Below are 22,261 nucleotides of genomic sequence, written 5' to 3'. Positions count from 1 at the left end.
ATTCCTATCTTAATCTTAATGGCAAAATAATTGTTTCTGTCTCCAGCTTCTTTGTAGTCCTCCATATCTTCCCAACTTCACTGTCACATGTCTTGCTTTCACTGTGTACTTTACAGTGATGAGAGAAGAGATCATGTGGATGTGGTAGCATGAAACAAGTGTTGAGCTTCTTTCTAGTAGTGATGCCTGTATCCTAGAACAACTGTAGTTCATCCCCTGGGGATTCTTTATCCTTGAAACAGCTAAAAAGCATCGAGAGAAGTAGGATGCAATCTGCAGATTCAGTCCTAGAGTCAGAAGTGGGGTGGTAGGAATAGAGGGGCTGGGGCTACAGCAAAAGGCATTCCAGGAAATCCTAATGACATACTGGTACTCCTATCCACCGGGGAAACACACTGTTCTTGAGAGCCTTAAATCCAGTGTGTGATTTGGTATGACAGTGGCTTCTCCTGTGTAGTAGGCTAGCATTGGAGAAGAGAGCAGTTGTATTTTCTTCATGTCTAAGAACACTGTAGACAGGCATGAGAAAGTTAATGCTATCACAGACACCAAGAGATAACTGCAGTCTTTCTTGGCTACCTCATGTTTAGGTTCTTGTTAGAGGGTCATCTAGGCTGGTCTAGGTAGAAGATTCTCAGTAGAGGCCAACCTTACAGTTTAGCCTGTCACAATTAGCTGCATTATACAAAAGGTAGACTATATAGTTCTATTGGCAAGAATGTGAGGACACAGTATTGATCCAAGTGTAAACTGTCAATAATAAGACTACAAATTCTGAGATCTAATGTAGTGGGCTATCTGCCTACTACATTAAGAATAATATGTTATGATTTGGAAGTAAATATTGTATATGGTCATTATCCAGCCTCACACAGTCACTTAGTAAATTTTAAAAGCACAATAAAGTAATACTATGTATTTCACATGATGGTTACAAATGAAATAGTGGAATATGCTATTATGTGGATTGTTTCCCCCAAAGGTTTATACATTGAAGGCTTGGTCCTTGCTGTGACAAAGTTTGAAGAGATAGAACCAGGTTGGAAGTGGCTAGGTCATTAGGGGCATGACTCTTAGAAGGGATTCATGCTAATCTCTAGGAATGAGTGAGTTAGTCTCACAAGAGTTGTTACAAAAGAGGAAGCCTATTTCTCTTTTGCATATGTTCATGCTGTGGTGAATCCAGGAAGGTACTCACTAGAGCACAGCAGAAACTGGCCTCATGCTCTTGAACCTTAAGAACTGTGAGATACTTGGGCCTCCTTTCTTCAGACAGCATACAACCTCTGAAATTCTGTTGTAGTAATGGAAATGGACTAATGCAACCATGCACGGTTGTTGAGAGTTTGTAAATGCTATAGCCATTCTGAAAAATCATTCAGTAACTTAAACAGAAAATATGCAACTACCATTAGACACACACATACACACACACACGCAGGCACGAGCACATTTACGGTGTGTATAGCAGCTTTACTCATAATACAGATAACTTTTGTAGGAGAGTGGTTAAGTAGGCAGCACTTGTATGTACTTTTTAATATTATACTATTGTTGGGACAGTAGAAGGTGATGCGTTGGCTGGGTGTGGAGCTTGAACCTGTAATCTAGCACTCAGAAAGCTGAGTTACAGGATCTTGTGATTTAGGGGCCAGCCTAGCTACAGAGTAAAATGTGTTCCCAAATATCCAAGGAATTCTACTGAAGGGAAAAAAGCCAATTCCAAGCGATTATATTCATGTTAACAGTTCTAAAATGGAAAAAAATGTATCTATATAACCGACTAGTGGTTGCCTAGACCTGAGGATGAGGGAGTGTAGTGGAAAGGTACTGTGTCTAAAAGGAGCACTGAATGATCCTTGGCTCATGACAATTTTCTTATCTTTATGTATGCTGTATTGCTACATAGTTACAGCATTGTACTGCAGAAGGTCCCCATGCTACAGTGGTTTGACAAACCATTTTTCACCTTTGTGATGTGAAGGTGATACACATTCAGACCTTTTCTTGAATGAATAATATATGGTAAGATGCTCTCCCATGATATGGGCAACAGAAGTAAACCCAGCCTTTCTGCCAGCTATAAAATCACAGGTGTGAACATACTCTGTAGGCTCTATGTTGTTGAGCTACCATGTTTTATTTTATATGGTAGTGTGTTAAATGCATTTTGAGGTTACATCATTCAGATGAGACTGTCACCCATCTTAAATTAAGAATCATCTGTATGTTACATTGTGGCTTAACAAAATGTTTGCACTGGGGAAAGTTGCCCAAAACTGCCTGTCATTATTTTCTAAATTTTCTGGACAATTTTCTAGACAGATACCAGGTACCGAAGTTAAATCAGGAACAAATAAACCATATAAACAATTCCATAATTCCTAAAGAAATGGAAGCAGTTATTAAAAGTCTCCCAACCAAAAAGAGCCCAGGTCCAGATGGGTTCAGTGCAGAATTCTATCAGACCTTCATAGAAGACCTTATACCAGTACTGTCCAAACTATTCCACAAAATAGAAACAGACGAAGCACTACTAAATTCCTTCTATGAAGCCACAATTACTCTTATACCCAAACCACACAAAGACCAACAAAGAAAGAGAACTTCAGACCAATTTCCCTTATGAATATTGACGCAAAAATACTCAATAAAATTCTTGCAAACCGAATCCAAGAACACATCAAAACAGTCATCCATCATGATCAAATACGCTTCATCCCAGGCATGCAGGGATGGTTTAATATACAAAATCCATCAATGTAACCCACCATATAAACAAACTCAAAGATAAGAACCACATGATCATTTCATTAGATACTGAGAAAGCATTTGACAAAATTCAACACCCCTTCATGAAAGTCCTGGAAAGATCAGGAATTCAAGGCCCATATCTAAACATAATAAAAGCAATATACAGCAAGCCAGTACCTAACATCAAACTAAATGGAGAAAAACTTGAAGCAATCCCACTAAAATCAGGGACTAGACAAGGCTGCCCATTCTATCCATGCTTATTCAATGTAGTACTTGAAGTCCTAGCCAGAGCAATCAGACAGGGAAACGAGGTTAAAGGCAATTGGAAGGGAAGAAATCGAAATATCACTATTTGCAGATGATATGATAGTGTACTTAAGCGCCCCTACAGTTCCACCATAGAACTACTTAACCTGATAAACAACTTTAGCAAAGTGACTGTGTATAAAATTAACTCAAACAAGTCAGTAGCCTTCCTCTACTCAAAGGATTAACAGGCTGAGAAAGAAATTAAGGAAATGACACCCTTCACAATAGTCCCAAATAACATAAAATATCTTGCGTGACTTTAACCAAGCAAATGAAAGATCTGTATGACAAGAACGTCAAATCTCTGAAGAAAGAAATTGAAGAAGATGGATAGATCTTCCATGCTCATGGATTGGCAGGATTAATATAGTAAAGGTGGCCATTTTGCCCAAAGCAATCTACAGATTCAATGCATTCCCCACCAAAATTCCTACTCAATTCTTTATAGAGATAGAAAGAGCAATTTGCAAATTCATTTGCAATAACAAAAAACCCAGGATAGCGAAAACTATACTCAACCATAAAAGAACTGGGGGAATCACCATCCCTGACTTCAAGCAGTATTACAGAGCAATAGTCATAAAAACTGTATGGTATTGGTACAGAGACAGGCAGATAGATCAGTGGAAAAGAATTGAAGACCCAGAAATGAACCCACACACCTATGGCCACTTGATCTTTGACAAAGGAGCTAAAACCATCCAATGGAAGAAAGATAGCATTTTCAACAAATGGTGCTGGTTCAATTGGAGGTCAGCATGGAGAAGATTGCAAACCGATCCATTCTTATCACCCTGTACAAAGCTTAAGTTCAAGTGGATCTAGGACCTCCACATCAAACCAGATACACTCAAACTAATAGGAGAAAAAGTGGGGAAGAGTCTCGAACACATGGGCACTGGGGAAAATTTCCTGAACAAAACACCAATGGCTTATGCTCTAAGATCACAAATCAACAAATGGGGCCTCATAAAACTGCAAAGCTTCTGTAAAGCAAAAGACACTGTGGTTAGGACAAAACGGCAACCAACAGATTGGGAAAAGATCTTTACCAATCCTACAATAGATAGAGGGCTTATATCCAAAATATACAAAGAACTCAAGAAGTTAGACCGCAGTGAGACAAATAACCCTATTAAAAAATGAGATACAGAGACACACATCTCGGACGCCAGAGGAAAAAGCCAAAGACCATCTGGAACCCTGGTGCACTGAAGCTCCGGGAAGGGGCTGCACAGGTCTTCCTGGTTGCTGCCGCTGCAGAGAGCCCCTGGGCAGCACCCCACGAGCGATCCTGAGCCTCGGGACCACAGGTAAGACCAAATTTTCTGCTGCAAGAAAGCTGCCTGGTGAGATTGGGACATACGGAAGCAGAATTTCTCTAGGACCGGGCACGTTCTGTGTTTACCGGAAGTCCCACACCCGCGGACCCCGGCCCGCAGCAGCTCTCTGCCCCCAGACCCGGTGAGAGAGAGACCCAACCGCCTGGTCAGGTGGGCACTCCTGAGGCTGCAGAGCGGAAGAGACCACCAACACTGCTCATCCTTCCCACATCCCTGGCCCAAGAGGAAACTGTAGAAGGCCTCTGGGCTCCCGTGGGGGAGGGCCCAGGAGCGGCAGGACCCCTGCCTGAGACACCGCCGGAACCTGAAAGAAACAGACCGGATAAACAGTTCTCTGCACCCAAATCCCGTGGGAGTGAGAGCTGAACCTTCAGAGAGGCAAACAAGCCTGGGAAACCAGAAGAGACTGCTCCCTGCACACACATCTCGGACGCCAGAGGAAAAAGCCAAAGACCATCTGGAACCCTGGTGCACTGAAGCTCCCGGAAGGGGCAGCACAGGTCTTCCTGGTTGCTGCCGCTGCAGAGAGCCCGTGGGCAGCACCCCACGAGCGAACTTGAGCCTCAGGACCACAGGTAAGACCAAATTTTCTGCTGCAAGAAAGCTGCCTGGTGAACTCAAGACACAGGCCCACAGGAACAACTGAAGACCTGTAGAGAGGAAAAACTACACGCCCGAAAGCAGAACACTTTCCCCATAACTGACTGAAAGAGAGGAAAACAGGTCTACAGCACTCCTGACACACAGGCTTATAGGACAGTCTAGCCACTGTCAGAAATAGCAGAACAAAGTAACACTAGAGATAATCTGATGGCGAGAGGCAAGCGCAGGAACCCAAGCAACAGAAACCAAGACTACATGGCACCATCGGAGCCCAATTCTCCCATCAAAACAAACATGGAATATCCAAACACACCAGAAAAGCAAGATCTAGTTTAAAAATCATTTCTGATCATGATGCTGGAGGACTTCAAGGAAGACATGAAGAACTCCGTTAGAGAACAAGTAGAAGCCTACAGAGAGGAATCGCAAAAATGCCTGAAAGAATCGAAAAAATCCCTGAAACAATTCCAAGAAAACATAAATAAACAAGTAGAAGCCCATAGAGAGGAGACACAAAAATCCCTGAAAGAATTCCAGGAAAACACAATCAAACAGTTGAAGGAATTAAAAATGGAAATAGAAGCAATCAAGAAAGAACAAATGGAAACAACCCTGGATATAGAAAACCAAAAGAAGAGACAAGGAGCTGTAGATACAAGCTTCACCAACAGAATACAAGAGATGGAAGAGAGAATCTCAGGAGCAGAAGATTCCATAGAAATCATTGACCCAACTGTCACAGATAATGTAAAGCGGAAAAAGCTACAGGTCCAAAACATACAGGAAATCCAGGACTCAATGAGAAGATCAAACCTAAGGATAATAGGTATAGAAGAGAGTGAAGACTCCCAGCTCAAAGGACCAGTAAATATCTTCAACAAAATCATAGAAGAAAACTTCCCTAACCTAAAAAAAGAGATACCCATAGACATACAAGAAGCCTACAGAACTCCAAATAGATTGGACCAGAAAAGAAACACCTCCCGTCACGTAATTGTCAAAACACCAAACGCACAAAATAAAGAATATTAAAAGCAGTAAGGGAAAAAGGTCAAGTAACATATAAAGGCAGACCTATCAGAATCACACCAGACTTCTCGCCAGAAACTATGAAGGCCAGAAGATCCTGGACTGATGTCATACAGACCCTAAGAGAACACAAATGCCAGCCCAGGTTACTGTATCCTGCAAAACTCTCAATTAACATTGATGGAGAAACCAAGATATTCCATGACAAAACCAAATTTACACAATATCTTTCTACAAATCCAGCACTACAAAGGATAATAAATGGTAAAGCCCAACATAAGGAGGCAAGCTATACCCTAGAAGAAGCAAGAAACTAATCGTCTTGGCAACAAAACAAAGAGAATGAAAGCACACAAACATAACCTCACATCCAAATATGAATATAAAGGGAAACAATAATCATTATTCCTTAATATCTCTCAATATCAATGGCCTCAACTCCCCAATAAAAAGACATAGATTAACAAACTGGATACGCAACGAGGACCCTGCATTCTGCTGCCTACAGGAAACACACCTCAGAGACAAAGACAGACACTACCTCAGAGTGAAAGGCTGGAAAACAACTTTCCAAGCAAATGGTCAGAAGAAGCAAGCTGGAGTAGCCATTCTAATATCAAATAAAATCAATTTCCAACTAAAAGTCATCAAAAAAGATAAGGAAGGACACTTCATATTCATCAAAGGAAAAATCCACCAAGATGAACTCTCAATCCTAAATATCTATGCCCCAACACAAGGGCACCTACATACGTAAAAGAAACCTTACTAAAGCTCAAAACACACATTGCACCTCACACAATAATAGTGGGAGATTTCAACACCCCACTCTCATCAATGGACAGATCATGGAAAGAGAAATTAAACAGTGATGTCGACAGACTAAGAGAAGTCATGAGCCAAATGGACTTAACGGATATTTATAGAACATTCTATCCTAAAGCAAAAGGATATACCTTCTTCTCAGCTCCTCATGGTACTTTCTCCAAAATTGACCATATAATTGGTCAAAAAACGGGCCTCAACAGGTACAGAAAGATAGAAATAATCCCATGCGTGCTATCGGACCACCACGGCCTAAAACTGGTCTTCAATAACAATAAGGGAAGAATGCCCACATATACGTGGAAATTGAACAATGCTCTACTCAGTGATAACCTGGTCAAGGAAGAAATAAAGAAAGAAATTAAAAACTTTTTAGAATTTAATGAAAATGAAGGTACAACATACCCAAACTTATGGGACACAATGAAAGCTGTGCTAAGAGGAAAACTCATAGCGCTGAGTGCCTGCAGAAAGAAACAGGAAAGAGCATATGTCAGCAGCTTGACAGCACACCTAAAAGCTCTAGAACAAAAAGAAGCAAATACACCCAGGAGGAGTAGAAGGCAGGAAATAATCAAACTCAGAGCTGAAATCAACCAAGTAGAAACAAAAAGGACCATAGAAAGAATCAACAGAACCAAAAGTTGGTTCTTTGAGAAAATCAACAAGATAGATAAACCCTTAGCCAGACTAACGAGAGGACACAGAGAGTGCATCCAAATTAACAAAATCAGAAATGAAAAGGGAGACATAACTACAGATTCAGAGGAAATTCAAAAAATCATCAGATCTTACTATAAAAACCTATATTCAACAAAATTTGAAAATCTTCAGGAAATGGACAATTTCCTAGACAGATACCAGGTATCGAAATTAAATCAGGAACAGATAAACCAGTTAAACAACCCCATAACTCCTAAGGAAATAGAAGCAGTCATTAAAGGTCTCCCAACCAAAAAGAGCCCAGGTCCAGACGGGTTTAGTGCAGAATTCTATCAAACCTTCATAGAAGACCTCATACCAATATTATCCAAACTATTCCACAAAATTGAAACAGATGGAGCCCTACCGAATTCCTTCTAGGAAGCCACAATTACTCTTATACCTAAACCACACAAAGACACAACAAAGAAAGAGAACTTCAGACCAATTTCCCTTATGAATATCGACGCAAAAATACTCAATAAAATTCTGGCAAACCGAATTCAAGAGTACATCAAAACAATCATCCACCATGATCAAGTAGGCTTCATCCCAGGCATGCAGGGATGGTTTAATATACGGAAAACCATCAACGTGATCCATTATATAAACAAACTGAAAGAACAGAACCACATGATCATTTCATTAGATGCTGAGAAAGCATTTGACAAAATTCAACACCCCTTCATGATAAAAGTCCTGGAAAGAATAGGAATTCAAGGCCCATACCTAAACATAGTAAAAGCCATATACAGCAAACCAGTTGCTAACATTAAACTAAATGGGGAGAAACTTGAAGCAATCCCACTAAAATCAGGGACTAGACAAGGCTGCCCACTCTCTCCCTCCTTATTCAATATAGTTCTTGAAGTTCTAGCCAGAGCAATCAGACAACAAAAGGAGATCAAGGGGATAAAGATCGGAAAAGAAGAGGTCAAAATATCACTATTTGCAGATGACATGATAGTATATTTAAGTGATCCCAAAAGTTCTACCAGAGAACTACTAAAGCTGATAAACAACTTCAGCAAAGTGGCTGGGTATAAAATTAACTCAAATAAATCAGTAGCCTTCCTCTATACAAAAGAGAAACAAGCCGAGAAAGAAATTAGGGAAACGACACCCTTCATAATAGACCCAAATAATATAAAGTACCTCGGTGTGACTTTAACCAAGCAAGTAAAAGATCTGTACAATAAGAACTTCAAGACACTGAGGAAAGAAATTGAAGAAGACCTCAGAAGATGGAAAGATCTCCCATGCTCATGGATTGGCAGGATTAATATAGTAAAAATGGCCATTTTACCAAAAGCAATCTACAGATTCAATGCAATCCCCATCAAAATACCAATCCAATTCTCCAAAGAGTTAGACAGAACAATTTGCAAATTCATCTGGAATAACAAAAAACCCAGGATAGCTAAAGCTATCCTCAACAATAAAAGGACTTCAGGGGGAATCACTATCCCTGAACTCAAGCAGTATTACAGAGCAATAGTGATAAAAACTGCATGGTATTGGTACAGAGACAGACAGATAGACCAATGGAATAGAACTGAAGACCCAGAAATGAACCCACACACCTATGGGCACTTGATTTTTGACAAAGGAGCCAAAACCATCCAATGGAAAAAAGATAGCATTTTCAGCAAATGGTGCTGGTTCAACTGGAGGGCAACATGTAGAAGAATGCAGATCGATCCATGCTTATCACCCTGTACAAAGCTAAAGTCCAAGTGGATCAAGGACCTCCACATCAAACCAGACACACTCAAACTACTAGAAGAAAAACTAGGGAAGCATCTGGAACACATGGGCACTGGAAAAAATTTCCTGAACAAAACACCAATGGCTTATGCTCTAAGATCAAGAATCGACAAATGGGATCTCATAAAACTGCAAAGCTTCTGTAAGGCAAAGGACACTGTGGTTAGGACAAAACGGCAACCAACAGATTGGGAAAAGATCTTTACCAATCCTACGACAGATAGAGGCCTTATATCCAAAATATACAAATAACTCAAGAAGTTTGACCGCAGGGAGACAAATAACCCTATTAAAAAATGGGGTTCAGTGCTAAACAAAGAATTCACAGCTGAGGAATGCCGAATGGCTGAGAAACACCTAAAGAAATGTTCAACATCTTTAGTCATCAGGGAAATGCAAATCAAAACAACCCTGAGATTTCACCTCACACCAGTGAGAATGGCTAAGATCAAAAACTCAGGTGACAGCAGATGCTGGCGAGGATGTGGAGAAAGAGGAACACTCCTCCATTGTTGGTGGGATTGCAGACTGGTAAAACCATTCTGGAAATCAGTCTGGAGGTTCCTCAGAAAATTGGACATTGAACTGCCTGAGGATCCAGCTATACCTCTCTTGGGCATATACCCAAAAGATGCCTCAACATATAAAAGAGACACGTGCTCCACTATGTTCATCGCAGCCTTATTTATAATAGCCAGAAAATGGAAAGAACCCAGATGCCCTTCAACAGAGGAATGGATACAGAAAATGTGGTACATCTACACAATGGAATATTACTCAGCTATCAAAAACAACGAGTTTATGAAATTCGTAGGCAAATGGTTGGAACTGGAAAATATCATCCTGAGTGAGCTAACCCAATCACAGAAAGACATACATGGTATGCACTCATTGATAAGTGGCTATTAGCCCAAATGCTTGAATTACCCTAGATCCCTAGAACAAACGAAACTCAAGATGGATGATCAAAATGTGAATGCTTCACTCCTTCTTTAAATGAGGAAAAAGAATACCCTTGGCAGGGAAGGGAGAGGCAAAGATTAAAACAGAGACTGAAGGAACACCCATTCAGAGCCTGCCCCACATGTGGCCCATACATATACAGTCACCCAATTAGACAAGATGGATGAAGCAAAGAAGTGCAGACCGACAGGAGCCGGATGTAGATCGCTCCTGAGAGACACAGCCAGAATACAGCAAATACAGAGGCGAATGCCAGCAGCAAACCACTGAACTGAGAATAGGTCCCCTATTGAAGGAACCAGAGAAAGAACTAGAAGAGCTTGAAGGGGCTCGAGACCCCAAAAGTACAACAATGCCAAGCAACCAGAGCTTCCAGGGACTAAGCCACTACCTAAAGACTATACATCGACTGACCCTGGACTCTGACCCCATAGGTAGCAATGAATATCCTAGTAAGAGCACCAGTGGAAGGGGAAGCCCTGGGTCCTGGTAAGACTGAACCCCCAGTGAACTAGTCTATGGGGGAAGGGCGGCAATGGGGGGAGGGTTGGGAGGGGAACACCCATAAGGAAGAGGAGGGGGGAGGGGGATGTTTGCCCGGAAACCGGGAAAGGGAATAACACTCGAAATGTATATAAGAAATACTCAAGTTAATAAAAAAAAAAATGAGATACAGAGAGCTAAACTGAACATTCTCAGCTGAGGATTATTGAACAGTCAAAAAGCACCTAAAGAAATGTTCAACATCTTTACTCATCAGGGAAATACAAATCAAAACAACCCTGAGATTCCACCTCACACCAGTCAGAATGGCTAAGATCAAAAACTCAGGTGACAGCAGATGTTGGCGAGGATGTGGAGAAAGAGGAACACTCCTCTATTGTTGGTGGGATTGCAAACTGGTACAACCACTCTGAAAATCAGTCTGGAGGTTCCTCAGAAAATTGGACATTCCATTACTTGAGGACCCAGCTTTACCTCTCCTGGGCATATACCCAAATGATGCTCCAACATACAACAAAGACACATGCTCCACTATGTTAATAGTAGCCTTATTTATAATTGCCAGAAACTGGAACAAACCCAGATGCCCTTCAACGGAGGAATGGATTCCAAAACTGTGGTACCATCTACACAATGGATTACTGCTCTGCTATCAAAAACAATGACTTCATGAAATTCATAGGCAAATGGAATGAACTAGAAAATATCATCCTGAGTAAGGTTATTCAATCACAGAATAACACACTTGGTATGCCCTCATGGATATTAACCACAAAGCTCAAATTACCCAAGATGCAATCCATAGACCACAGGAAGCTCAAGAAAAAGGATGACCAAAATATGGATTCTCCCATTCCTTCTTAAAAGGAGGGGGGATATCCATTGGGGGGATTATGGAAGCAAAGTTTAGAGCAGCGACTCAAGGAATGGCCATTCAGAGCCTGCCCCACATGTGGCCCATATGTATACAGCCACCAAAAGTAAATAAGATTGATGAAGCTAGAAAATACATGCTGAAAGGGACCGGATATAGATTTCTCCTGAGAGACACATCTAGAGCATGTCCATTACAGAGGTCAATGCTAGCAGCAAACCAACGAACTGAGAATAGGACCCCCTTGTGGGGGAATTAGAGGAAGTATTGAAAGAGTTGAAAGAGCTTGCAACCCCATAAAAACCACAATGCCAACCAACCAGAGCTTCGAGGGACGAAACCACTACCGAAAGACTATACATGAACTGACCCAGGGCTCCAACTGCATATGTAGCAGATAATAACCTTGTTGGGGTATCAAGGGAAGGGAAAGCCCTTGGTCCTGCCAAGGGTGGACCCCCAGTGCAGGGGAATATGGGGGGAGCAATAAGTGGGATATGTATGGGGAATACCCATATGGGGGAGGGGGAGGGTCAGGAATGGGAGCTTATGGACAGGAAACCGGGAAGGGGAATAACCTTTGAAATGTAAGTAGAAATATCTCTAATAAAAAAACTTTTAAAAAGTTTCATGTGACTCTACATTTATCTTAAAAACAAACAAGCAAGATTAATACTTCTTAAACTCATACATTAGGACTGAAGCAGCATTTAAAAGGAAATGTACTCCCCTATTTGCATGCATTTAATGTAGAAAATGAACAGCAAGAACAAATTAAATTTGACAAAAGAAAGGAAGTAGAACTTAAGTAATGAACTGCCAGTGTAAAATTAGGGAAAATTACAAAAGTAAAAAGATTGGCTGTTAAAAAAAATAAAGTACACAAGTTACTTTCCAGGAAGATAAAGGGAAAATGACTATTAATGTTTGAGGAAACTACTGAACTTTTTTTTTAGTATGCTCTCCTATCTAAGATTTAATGTAGTCTCTATTTTACTTGAACATGTATTACATTATGTGGTGTTTTCTAGGTAAATAATCAAATTATTTGTATATGATAATTATGTCACATATTACTCTTCAGCCTTTAAACATTCCTTATATCATGTTGACCAGAACAGTGAAAGTAAGCAGCCTTGTATTGTTGCTGAACTTAATGTAAGCTTCCCTTGTTTCACCATAAATAATAATTAGTGTTAATCCCTGGTAAATAGTTTCATCAAATAGAAAATTCTTTGTAGTTCTTATTGGCCAATTTTTTATCATGCATAGTTAAGTTTACCAAATGCATTTCAACATCAGCTTTTTTCTTTATTTCCTTTTGAATTACATTTGATAAATTTTATAAAGTTATAAAAATCATATTGATAATTAATTTAAGCCAGTTTCAGTTTTAACTAGAATAATGTGAGAAAATATTTTAATATTTTATATTATTAATTAAATATTATCAATATTTAAAATATTTTTATGTTTTTTAAATATTTTTGTTATAGAACAGCATGTCCAAAGGAGGCAGAGGTGACACACTAACAAACTCTGTAAATGACCAAAGGTAAAGTATTATTAAATAGATATTATTTTTCAATTATTTGATTATTGAAAGAGTTCCTTAATTTATGACTACTTAATGTATGGTCTGCTGCAATTGAACATAAATGACTTGCTATCCAGTTGATGAAAACATTGATGGAATTTATAATAGTGGATTCTAATGGAATATGATCTTGCCTGTTCCCCAAGTACTTAGTAATATCTGAGAGCATCTTTGATTTGTAACAAGTAAATCGTATGGAGGCTTTATTAAGTGGAAGCCAGAGAAACTGTTTGTTATCCTTTGGAGTTCAAGGCTTCTCTCCTGTTTCTTCCACCTGATCAAGAAGTTTTCAGTCCAAAATATTACTTGTGTTAAGGGTTTAAGAAAAAGGGCAAGTACTGATTCATATTAGACACAAATTTTCATATGAGATTTACTTTACTTATTACATGCTTAAAGTAAGTGGAACTGAATATTCAGTCTTTTAATTCTGTACTTTCCTTTAGTGCTTTACCTCCTCTCATTGCTGAGTATGAGAAACATCTCGAAGAGCTAAACAGGCAGCTGACCTATTACCAGGTGAGAAGTCATAATCACTTAGCTTTTGTAAGGTTTGACTATGAGAAGAAAATATGAAAGTCTCATTTATCTGTAAATGTATATCTATAAACACTAGCTTCAGTTTTCTTTTTAATCCAGTATTTCCTTGTTCTTGCTCTCTGGCAGAGGCATCTTTTAAAAGCTGGAAGCAGTGTCCTGATGGCATTGTTATTTGTTCATAGCTCAGTGATCAGAGCCCATCTCAGAATCTACCCACATATGTCATTACTTGCATAATGGTTATCCCCCATCTTCAGATGCTATTTCTGTCATATGCCTTTATATCTTTTAAATAAGATATTATTATTCTACTTCCAATATATGCTTGGGTTTAGCAGATTTTGTTTTTACTAGTGGAAATTTATTTTAAGAATAATGGCAATAAACTTATGACATTTTCTGTGTAGACAGGTCTCAGTCTCAGGGCTTCTGAGATTCTGCTCATGGAAAACTATAGCATACTATAGGGTTGTTACACGCTTAAAGTAACCACATCTTTGAATATAACTAATATTTATAATGTGTTTCTTTCAGTTGAAATGTCTTTTACATTTCCTCCCAGATTTTCTGTTACCAGGTATTTCATTTTTAAAAGAGCTTTTATTTTTAAAATTGGCTTGCAGAGTAATGGGTTTCCATATGGGGTTTTCCTACATACCATGTTTTTTATTGATCTCTCCTAGCTCCACCCACTGCATACTTCCACTTTTCCTTAACTCCATTCCCAGCAGTACCCTTTGGTTCCAGGGTTTCCTTTTCCACTTTTGTTATTGTTATCTTCCCCACTGCCTTCTCTGAAAGCTGCTGCTGCTGCTTCCTTTCTCCAGAATGTGTAGAGCTGTAAAAGCTAAACACAAAGCTGCTGCTCAATTAGCGGACAGTTCACCAAAAGGAAAAAGAGAAAACGGTAGATAAATATCTAGAAATATTTCTTAATCGGATTTTCTGTCTTGGGCTAAGCCCACCAGCTGATAATGACTTTGTTAGAGATTGGCTATAATAATGATTGTATTAGGCCTAGATACCAACCCCTAGATCAATTCACTAACAGTAAAGAAAGCATCATGTAGATGTGAGGAAGCATAATGGCCCTGGATTAAAATAATCCCTCCAGGCTGTTTTCTCAAAGTGGTGCTGTGTGAGTGGCAGGCTCTGAGCCCATTGTCCTCCCTTTTTTCTCCCCATCCCCAGGTGTTTTTTGCTTGTTTGTTTGTTTGTTTGTTTGTTTGTTTGTTTTTTGTTTTGGTTTGATTGTGTAGCCCTAGCTGTCCTGGAACTCTCTGTAGACCAGGCTGGCCTCTAACTCACAGAGCTTTATCTGCCTCTGCCTCCAGAGTACTGGAGTTAAAGGTGTGAGCAACCACCACCTGGCTGTCTTTTCTCTTAGTGCATGGCCAAGAAGAAATTCTGTGTTGTGCTTTAAAGTGTAGTACCTAGTAGGCTTTGATGGTTTTCTAACTCTTTGACAAAATACCTGAGAAAAATGAGGGAAGGGAGGGATTTTGGCAAATGGTTTCCATCCAGGATACCTGGCTCTCTTTCTCTGGTTCTGAGCAAGACAGAAAATACCTTGGTAGCTGGAGAGCACAATAAGGAAGGCTACTCTCTTCATGGTGTCTAGGAAGCAGAGAGAAGAAAAGGGATGCTAGGACAATATAAGCCTTTTGAAGTCTTACCCCTCATGACCTGTGTCTTTAAACTCGGTGGTCTCTAAATTGCTCATGAAGCTACAGATTAATTTGTATGAAGTTGGAGTCTCCTCTCAAGTTACCACCTCTCAATACAAGCTTTCAAAATGTACATCTGTGAAGGGCATTTTCCATACAACCACACTATAGGCCTTTGAATAGCTGATGAATCCTAGGGTTTGTGGGAACAAGAGAATTAGAGCTAACTAAACAATTTTTAAAGTATTAATTTTTTAATTAATAGAGTGGTATGTACCTTTACTAAGAGAACACAATGCTTACAACTCCTAAAAAAATAGATATTTTCTTTACATAAAGAATTATGTAGACTTTCATTTACTTCTATATAAACTTCTAAAGTGAACGTGTAGGGCCAGGATTCTATATTATCATAACACAATATTTTGCAATTTAATTTTATTTTTTTACTTATTCACTTTACACTCACTGCCCCATCTCAGTTACCCCCTCCCACAATCCTTCCTCTGAGTGAGTGGGGGCCCCCCTGAGCATGCCCCCACCCTGGCACTTTAAGTCTCTGTGAGGCTAGGCACTTTCTCTCCCACTGATCCCAGACAAGGCAGCCCAGCTCGAACATATATAGGCAACAGCTTTTGGAATAGTCCCCATTTCAGTTATTCGGACCCACATCAGTTATATATGTGCAGGAAGGCTTAGGCCCAGGCTGTTTATGTTCCTTGGTTTGTGGTTCAGACTCTGAGAGCCCCGTGGGCCCATGTTAATTGACTCTGTTGGAGTTGCTATCCCCTTCAGGCCCACAATCCTTCTTCCTACTTTTCAATAAGAGTTCCCAAGCTCTATCCACTGTTTGGCTGTGGGTGTCTATACTGTCTGAATCAGCTGTTGGGTGTAGCCTGGCAGAGGACAACATGCTCCTGTCTGCAAGCATAACAGAGAACCATTAATAATGTCATGGACTGCTGCCTGCCTCAGTCTCTACTCCATCCCCCTTGCCTGTATTTCTTGTACACAGGAGAAATTTTGGGTTGCAACTTTTGTGAGTGGGTTGGTGTCTCTAATCGCTCCATTAGGGTTCCTGCCTGGCTTACAGGAGGTGGCCTCTTCAGGTTCCATATCCCCAACTTAGTAAGTCACAGATAAGGTCACCTCCCCCTTGATTCTTTCTTCAGTGCTTATCTTATCTCTGTCTCTTTCTGGAAATGCCTCCCACCTCCTCACCCCACCCTATCCCCCACCCCTCAATCAGTTTCAGATTTCCATCTACCCATCTCCCTGTCCTTCCCTGCTCCTGAATCCTCTATGCCCCCTTCCCAGTTCCCCTCCCACTCAGTTCCCTCCCTCCATCTGCCTCTTATGACTATTTTATTCCCCCTTCTACATGAGATTCAAGCATCCTCTCTTGGGTCTTTCTTTTTGTTTAGTTTCTTTGGATCTGTGGATTGTAGCATGATAGCTATATTTTATGACTAATATCCACTTACAAGTGAGCACATACCGTGCATGTCCTTTAGGGATTGGGTTGCCTCACTCAGGATGATATTTTCAAGTTTCATCAATTTACCTGCAAATTTCATGATGTCTTTGTTTTTAATAGCTAAATGATATTCGATTGTATAGATGTACCACATTTTCTTTGTCCATTCTTCAGTTGAAGGACATCTAGGTTGTTTCCAGTTTCTGGCTATTACGATTAAAGCTGCTATGAACATAGTTGAGCAAGTGTCCTTGTGAGATGGTGGAAAATCTTTTAGGTATATGCCCAGGGGTAGTATAAGTAGGTCTTGAAGTAGAACTATTCCCAGTTTTCTGAAAAACCACCAAATTCATTTCTACAGTGGTTGTAAAAGTTTGCACTCCCACCAGCAGTGAAGAAGTGTTCCCCTTGCTCTGCATCCTCACTGACATGTACTATCCCTTGAGTTTTGATCTTAGCCATTCTGACGGGTCTAAGATGGACCCTCAGAGTTCTTTTGATTTGCTTTTCCCTGATGGCTAAGGAATATTTAAGTGCTTCTTGGCCATTCGAGATTCCTCTGTTGAGAATTTTTGTTTGGCCTGGCATAAGATAATTCTTAATTTATTTCCCATTCTTCATGATATATTTTTTAGTCTTTGGCCATTTAAGCTTCAGCCAACCACAAACATCTTTTTTTTTTCTTTCTGAGGGGCAATTAAAAAACAATGAAAGTCTTTAGTGTGAATGATGTAATTTTTAGTTTTAGGAATAGCAAATCTAAAATTTCTGCTGAACTCACTGTATGAATTGAATGATGGTATACTTTGTTTACTTCAGTTGTTGTTCCAGAATAGCTAGTTGCCTGGAAAGTTAACCCTCCTAAAGCCTCTTATAACCTGTCTGATTCCTGTGTCTCTTTAATGAGCTATTTTACTGAAGTGCTTGGCTTCAGTTTCTCATTTGCTGTTCTTACCACCTCTGGTGATTACCTAATTAGTTACAAGAAGAAGCTACACTTATCCCAAGAGTTTTCACTGATAGTAATAGTTATTGCATTTGTATTATACAAAAGGAAGATGTTGATATTTACTTCTAATGATAATCTATTTATGCTCACAGACATATAATTAATAAAAAGTGCTAATTTTTAAGTACATTTTTAGGTACATGTGTACCTAAGCATAGTGGCCTGTGACTTTAGTCCCGGTACTCATGAGGCAGAGGCAGGTAAATTTCTGTAAGTTAGAAGCCAGCCTGAACTACATAGAAAGTTTCAGGACAGTCAGGGCTACATAGAGAGACTTTCTCATGAAAGCAGCAGACAAACAAAATCTAACACATTAAAAATAAAGAACAAAAAAAAAAAAAACAAAAAAAAAAAACAAGAATTAGAGACATGACCAAGAAGTAGTATACCTTCAAAGTAGTAAAAGCATCCTGTAATTCTGTATATAAAGATCCCCCTCCCAAAATGCAAATCAAGACAACCCTGAGATTTCACCTCACACCAGTGAGAATGGCTAAGATCAAAAACTCAGGTGACAGCAAATGCTGGCGAGGATGTGGAGAAAGAGGAACACTCCTCCATTGCTGGTGGGATTGCAGACTGGTACAACCATTCTGGAAATCAGTCTGGAGGTTCCTCAGACAATTGGACATTGAACTGCCTGAGGATCCAGCTATACCTCTCTTGGGCATATACCCAAAAGATGCCCCAACATATAAAAAAGACACGTGCTCCACTATGTTCATCGCAGCCTTATTTATAATAGCCAGAAGCTGGAAAGAATACAGATGCCCTTCAACAGAGGAATGGATACAGAAAATGTGGTACATCTACACAATGGAATACTACTCAGCTATCAAAAACAATGAGTTTATGAAATTCATAGGCAAATGGAGGGAACTGGAAAATATCATCCTGAGTGAGGTAACCCAATCACAGAAAAACACACTTGGTATGCACTCATTGATTAGTGGCTATTAGTCCAAATGCTTGAATTACCCTAGATGCACAGAACACATGAAACTCAAGACGGATGATCAAAATGTGAATGCTTCACTCCTTCTTTAAAAGGGGAACAAAAAAACCCTTGGGAGGGAATAGGGAGGCAAAGTTTAGAACGGAGGCAGAAGGAACACCCATTCAGAGCCTGCCCCACATGTGGCCCATACATGTACAGCCACCCAGTTGGATAAGATGGATGAAGCAAAGAAGTGCAGGCTGACAGGAACCAGATGTAGATCTCTCCTGAGAGACACAGCCAGAATACAGCAAATACAGAGGCGAATGCCAGCAGCAATCCACTGAACTGAGAACGGGACCCCCATTGAAGGAATCAGAGAAAGGTCTGGAAGAGCTTGAAGGGGCTTGAGACCTCATATGAACAACAATGCCAACCAACCAGAGCTTCCAGGGACTAAGCCACTACCCAAAGACTATACATGGACTGACCCTGGGCTCCAACCTCATAGGTAGCAATGAATAGCCTAGTAAGAGCACCAGTGGAAGGGGAAGTCCTTGGTCCTGCCAAGACTGAACCCCCAGTGAACATGATTGTTATGGGGAGGGTAGTAATGGGGGGAGGATGGGGAGGGGAAGCCCATATAGAAGGGGAGGGGGAGGGGTTAGGTGGATGTTGGCCCGGAAACCAGGAAGGGGAATAATAATCGAAAAGTAAATAAGCAATACTCAAGTTAATAAAGATAAAAAAAAAAAAAGATCCCCCCCTCCCACCGCACAAAAGAAAAAATATATAGTAGGGAAATTTTGATGATATAAGAAGCACTTTGTAGATCTTTTTCTTCCAAATATTAAGTATTTTCAAATATTTTATAGTAAAGCCCTAAATGTGACTTATGTAGTACACAAACATTCTATATAATCATTTACAATATTTGATACTTTTTAATATATTCAATATTCAATTATCTAGTGGTATATTAATTAATTTTAGCTTGACTGAAATTCTGGCTAGCAGGAACCTGAGAAAAATTTGGTTTTGATGCCATATTTGGTTTGGATTTCATATTAAAAGGTGGTTAGTGATTTCTTAGGCCAAGTTGCTTTGAATATCTCTGAGTAGGAGAGTGAGTAGGAGAGAGAGACTTGGAAGCTGCCTACTCACACTTCTCATGCCAGCTCTGCTCTAGGCTTGGCCCTTCTCCCTGCCCTAGAGTACACAGTGAGGACTGATGAGAGTGTTTTGAGCCCAGTACACCTTTGTTGGAAAACTGCTTTTCCATGACTGCCTTTTGCTGCATGCAGACCTTTCACACTTATTAAAACTGACTCCTTAGGGTTGGGGATTTAGCTCAGTGGTAGAGCGCTTGCCTAGGAAGCACAAGGCCCTGGGTTCGGTCCCCAGCTCCAAAAAAAAGAACCAAAAAAAAAAAAATGAGTAAAACTGACTCCTTATTTTGTCATTTTGCGTTTATTAACATTCCCTTTCTTTTTTCCTTTGAAAGGCTAATAATCTCTTTATTACCCTAGAAAGTCAGTGAAACTTTCCTCTCATTCTCTTTACAGTATGAATTACAATCTTCCTTGTATTCTAGAAGTGGGTTTTTAAATCATCTAGCCTGCTAAGAACTACTAGTAGATACTTATGTCAGTGGCCATGTCTGTTTACCTCAGCAGCCTTGTTTAGAACAGAGTTCACTTCAGAAGGGTGTTGAGGTAAAGAATGAATGATTGCTGAAGAAGACCTGTATTTCCTTTCCCACCATTCCCATCTTTCATCTTGAAGTAGCAAATATATGTACAGATATGAACTTCTCCTGAATACATGGATTAGTTAAGATAGATTTTCAAGGGATAGCAATGAGCTAGGTTCTTGCTTTTGTTTGTTTGTTTGCTTGCTTGCCTGCTTATTTGTTTAAGACAGGGTTTCTCTGTGTAATGGTGCTGCCTGTCCTGGAACTCACTCCAAAGACCAGGCTGGCCTCAAATTCACAGAGATCCACCTGCCTCTGCTTCAGGACTGCTGGGGTTGAATGTGTGCACCACCTCTCCCAGCTCAACTGATTCTTTTATCATACTGAAGTGTATCTTACTTTGTTTTCTTGGATATATATTTTTACAATTTTCTCAATTATTGCATAAAATGGTTTTATTTATAATCTATTCAAAATGAATGTTTTATCATATTTGGTACATTATTAAACTATCCGTATGTGATAAGACTTGTTAAAATAAATGAATAAATTTTATCTAAATATTAAAAAGTCTGACTGCATGCATATGAAATGAGTACTTAGTGGAGATTTAATTGTTTGGAGAATGTATTACTACACCACCTTTTATTATTCTTGTAGAAACACATGGGTGAGATGAAACTACAACTTGAAACCGTCATCACAGAAAATGAAAGGTAAATCAATTAGTCAGTGGGTCTTTTGATGTTCTTTGATGCATAGAGTGTGGCGCTTTAGAGTACAGACTCCTGGGCTTGAGTTTCTGTTGACTACAGGCTTCATTACCTGTGATTGTAAACAACCTTCTGTTGTAACTTTTTTCTATAAATTGGAAATAATAAAAGAATCATTTTCTTTGTCTTGACCTATTGTTACATGTTTACATATACATGAATATAAACTTGCTGAGTTCACTTAGTGATGCTTTCATATTTTTAGAGCTGACAACATGGTATTGGATAACCATTAATTTTGCCTCTCTCAGCAATTCTTAATTGCCTTTAGCTCTTTCTCTAAGGATGAAGCCTTCTGAGATTTCCCCTGTCCATATAGTCACCTGGTGGTGTTGTTCAGATTCTTCTTTAGGCTACCATGTTGTTTAGCTACAATGTAGCTTCCCTGTAGTGTCTGGAAGACATTGTCTCTTAGGAGACATCCTGGTCCTCTGGCTCTTACAATCTATCTACTTCCTCTTCTTTTGTGTTCCCTTAGTCTCATAGGAGTGGTATTATAGAATGTGGCTGGGCACCTCATGGTCATTTTTCTGCATTTTGACCACTTGTAGCTTTCTATACTAGTCTCTATCTGCTACAAAAATAAGCGTATTTGATGAGAGCCGAGAGCTACATTTAACTAGGTACCCATAATGTAATGGTAAATATTTAGGATATAGTTAGAAATTATACTGGTTTCAGCAAGTGATAGTAAATGGGTTCTCCTTTAGGTTTCATGGCCTCACCAGTCCTAGATAATTGGCTAAGTTTATAATACTAGGTCTGAATTTCCTCCTACTGTTCAGGCTGGAAGTCCAATTGAACAGCTGTGGTTACTCACAAGATAGAAGTACCACTGTTTCACCTTTAGAGATGTGTTTTGCTAGCCTTTGCTGTGTTTTATAGGTACCAC

General features: G+C 39.7%; 1 protein-coding gene across 13 annotated transcripts in view; it reads left to right on the top strand.

The window, feature by feature from the left end:
* The window catches only part of Sclt1 (sodium channel and clathrin linker 1), a 158,798-nt gene that overhangs the window by 8,662 nt on the left and 127,875 nt on the right, over nt 1–22,261 (top strand). For all 13 annotated transcript variants that reach the window (XR_015659671.1, XR_015659670.1, XR_015659673.1 and 10 more), the window contains 3 exon segments: nt 13,173–13,231; nt 13,720–13,792; nt 21,257–21,312. Coding sequence is in view for 3 of the 13 variants with exons in the window: in XM_087616678.1 (XP_087472804.1) it covers nt 13,173–13,231; nt 13,720–13,792; nt 21,257–21,312 (188 nt within the window). In the remaining 10 variants the exon portion in view is untranslated.

The sequence above is a fragment of the Rattus norvegicus genome, chromosome 2 (assembly GCF_021556685.1).
Source record: "Rattus norvegicus strain SHRSP/BbbUtx chromosome 2, alternate assembly SHRSP_T2T, whole genome shotgun sequence".
In the NCBI taxonomy this organism is placed as follows: Eukaryota; Metazoa; Chordata; class Mammalia; order Rodentia; family Muridae; genus Rattus; species Rattus norvegicus.
The sequence above is the reverse complement of the archived record's forward strand: the minus strand, read 5'-3'. Positions and strand labels throughout refer to the sequence as shown.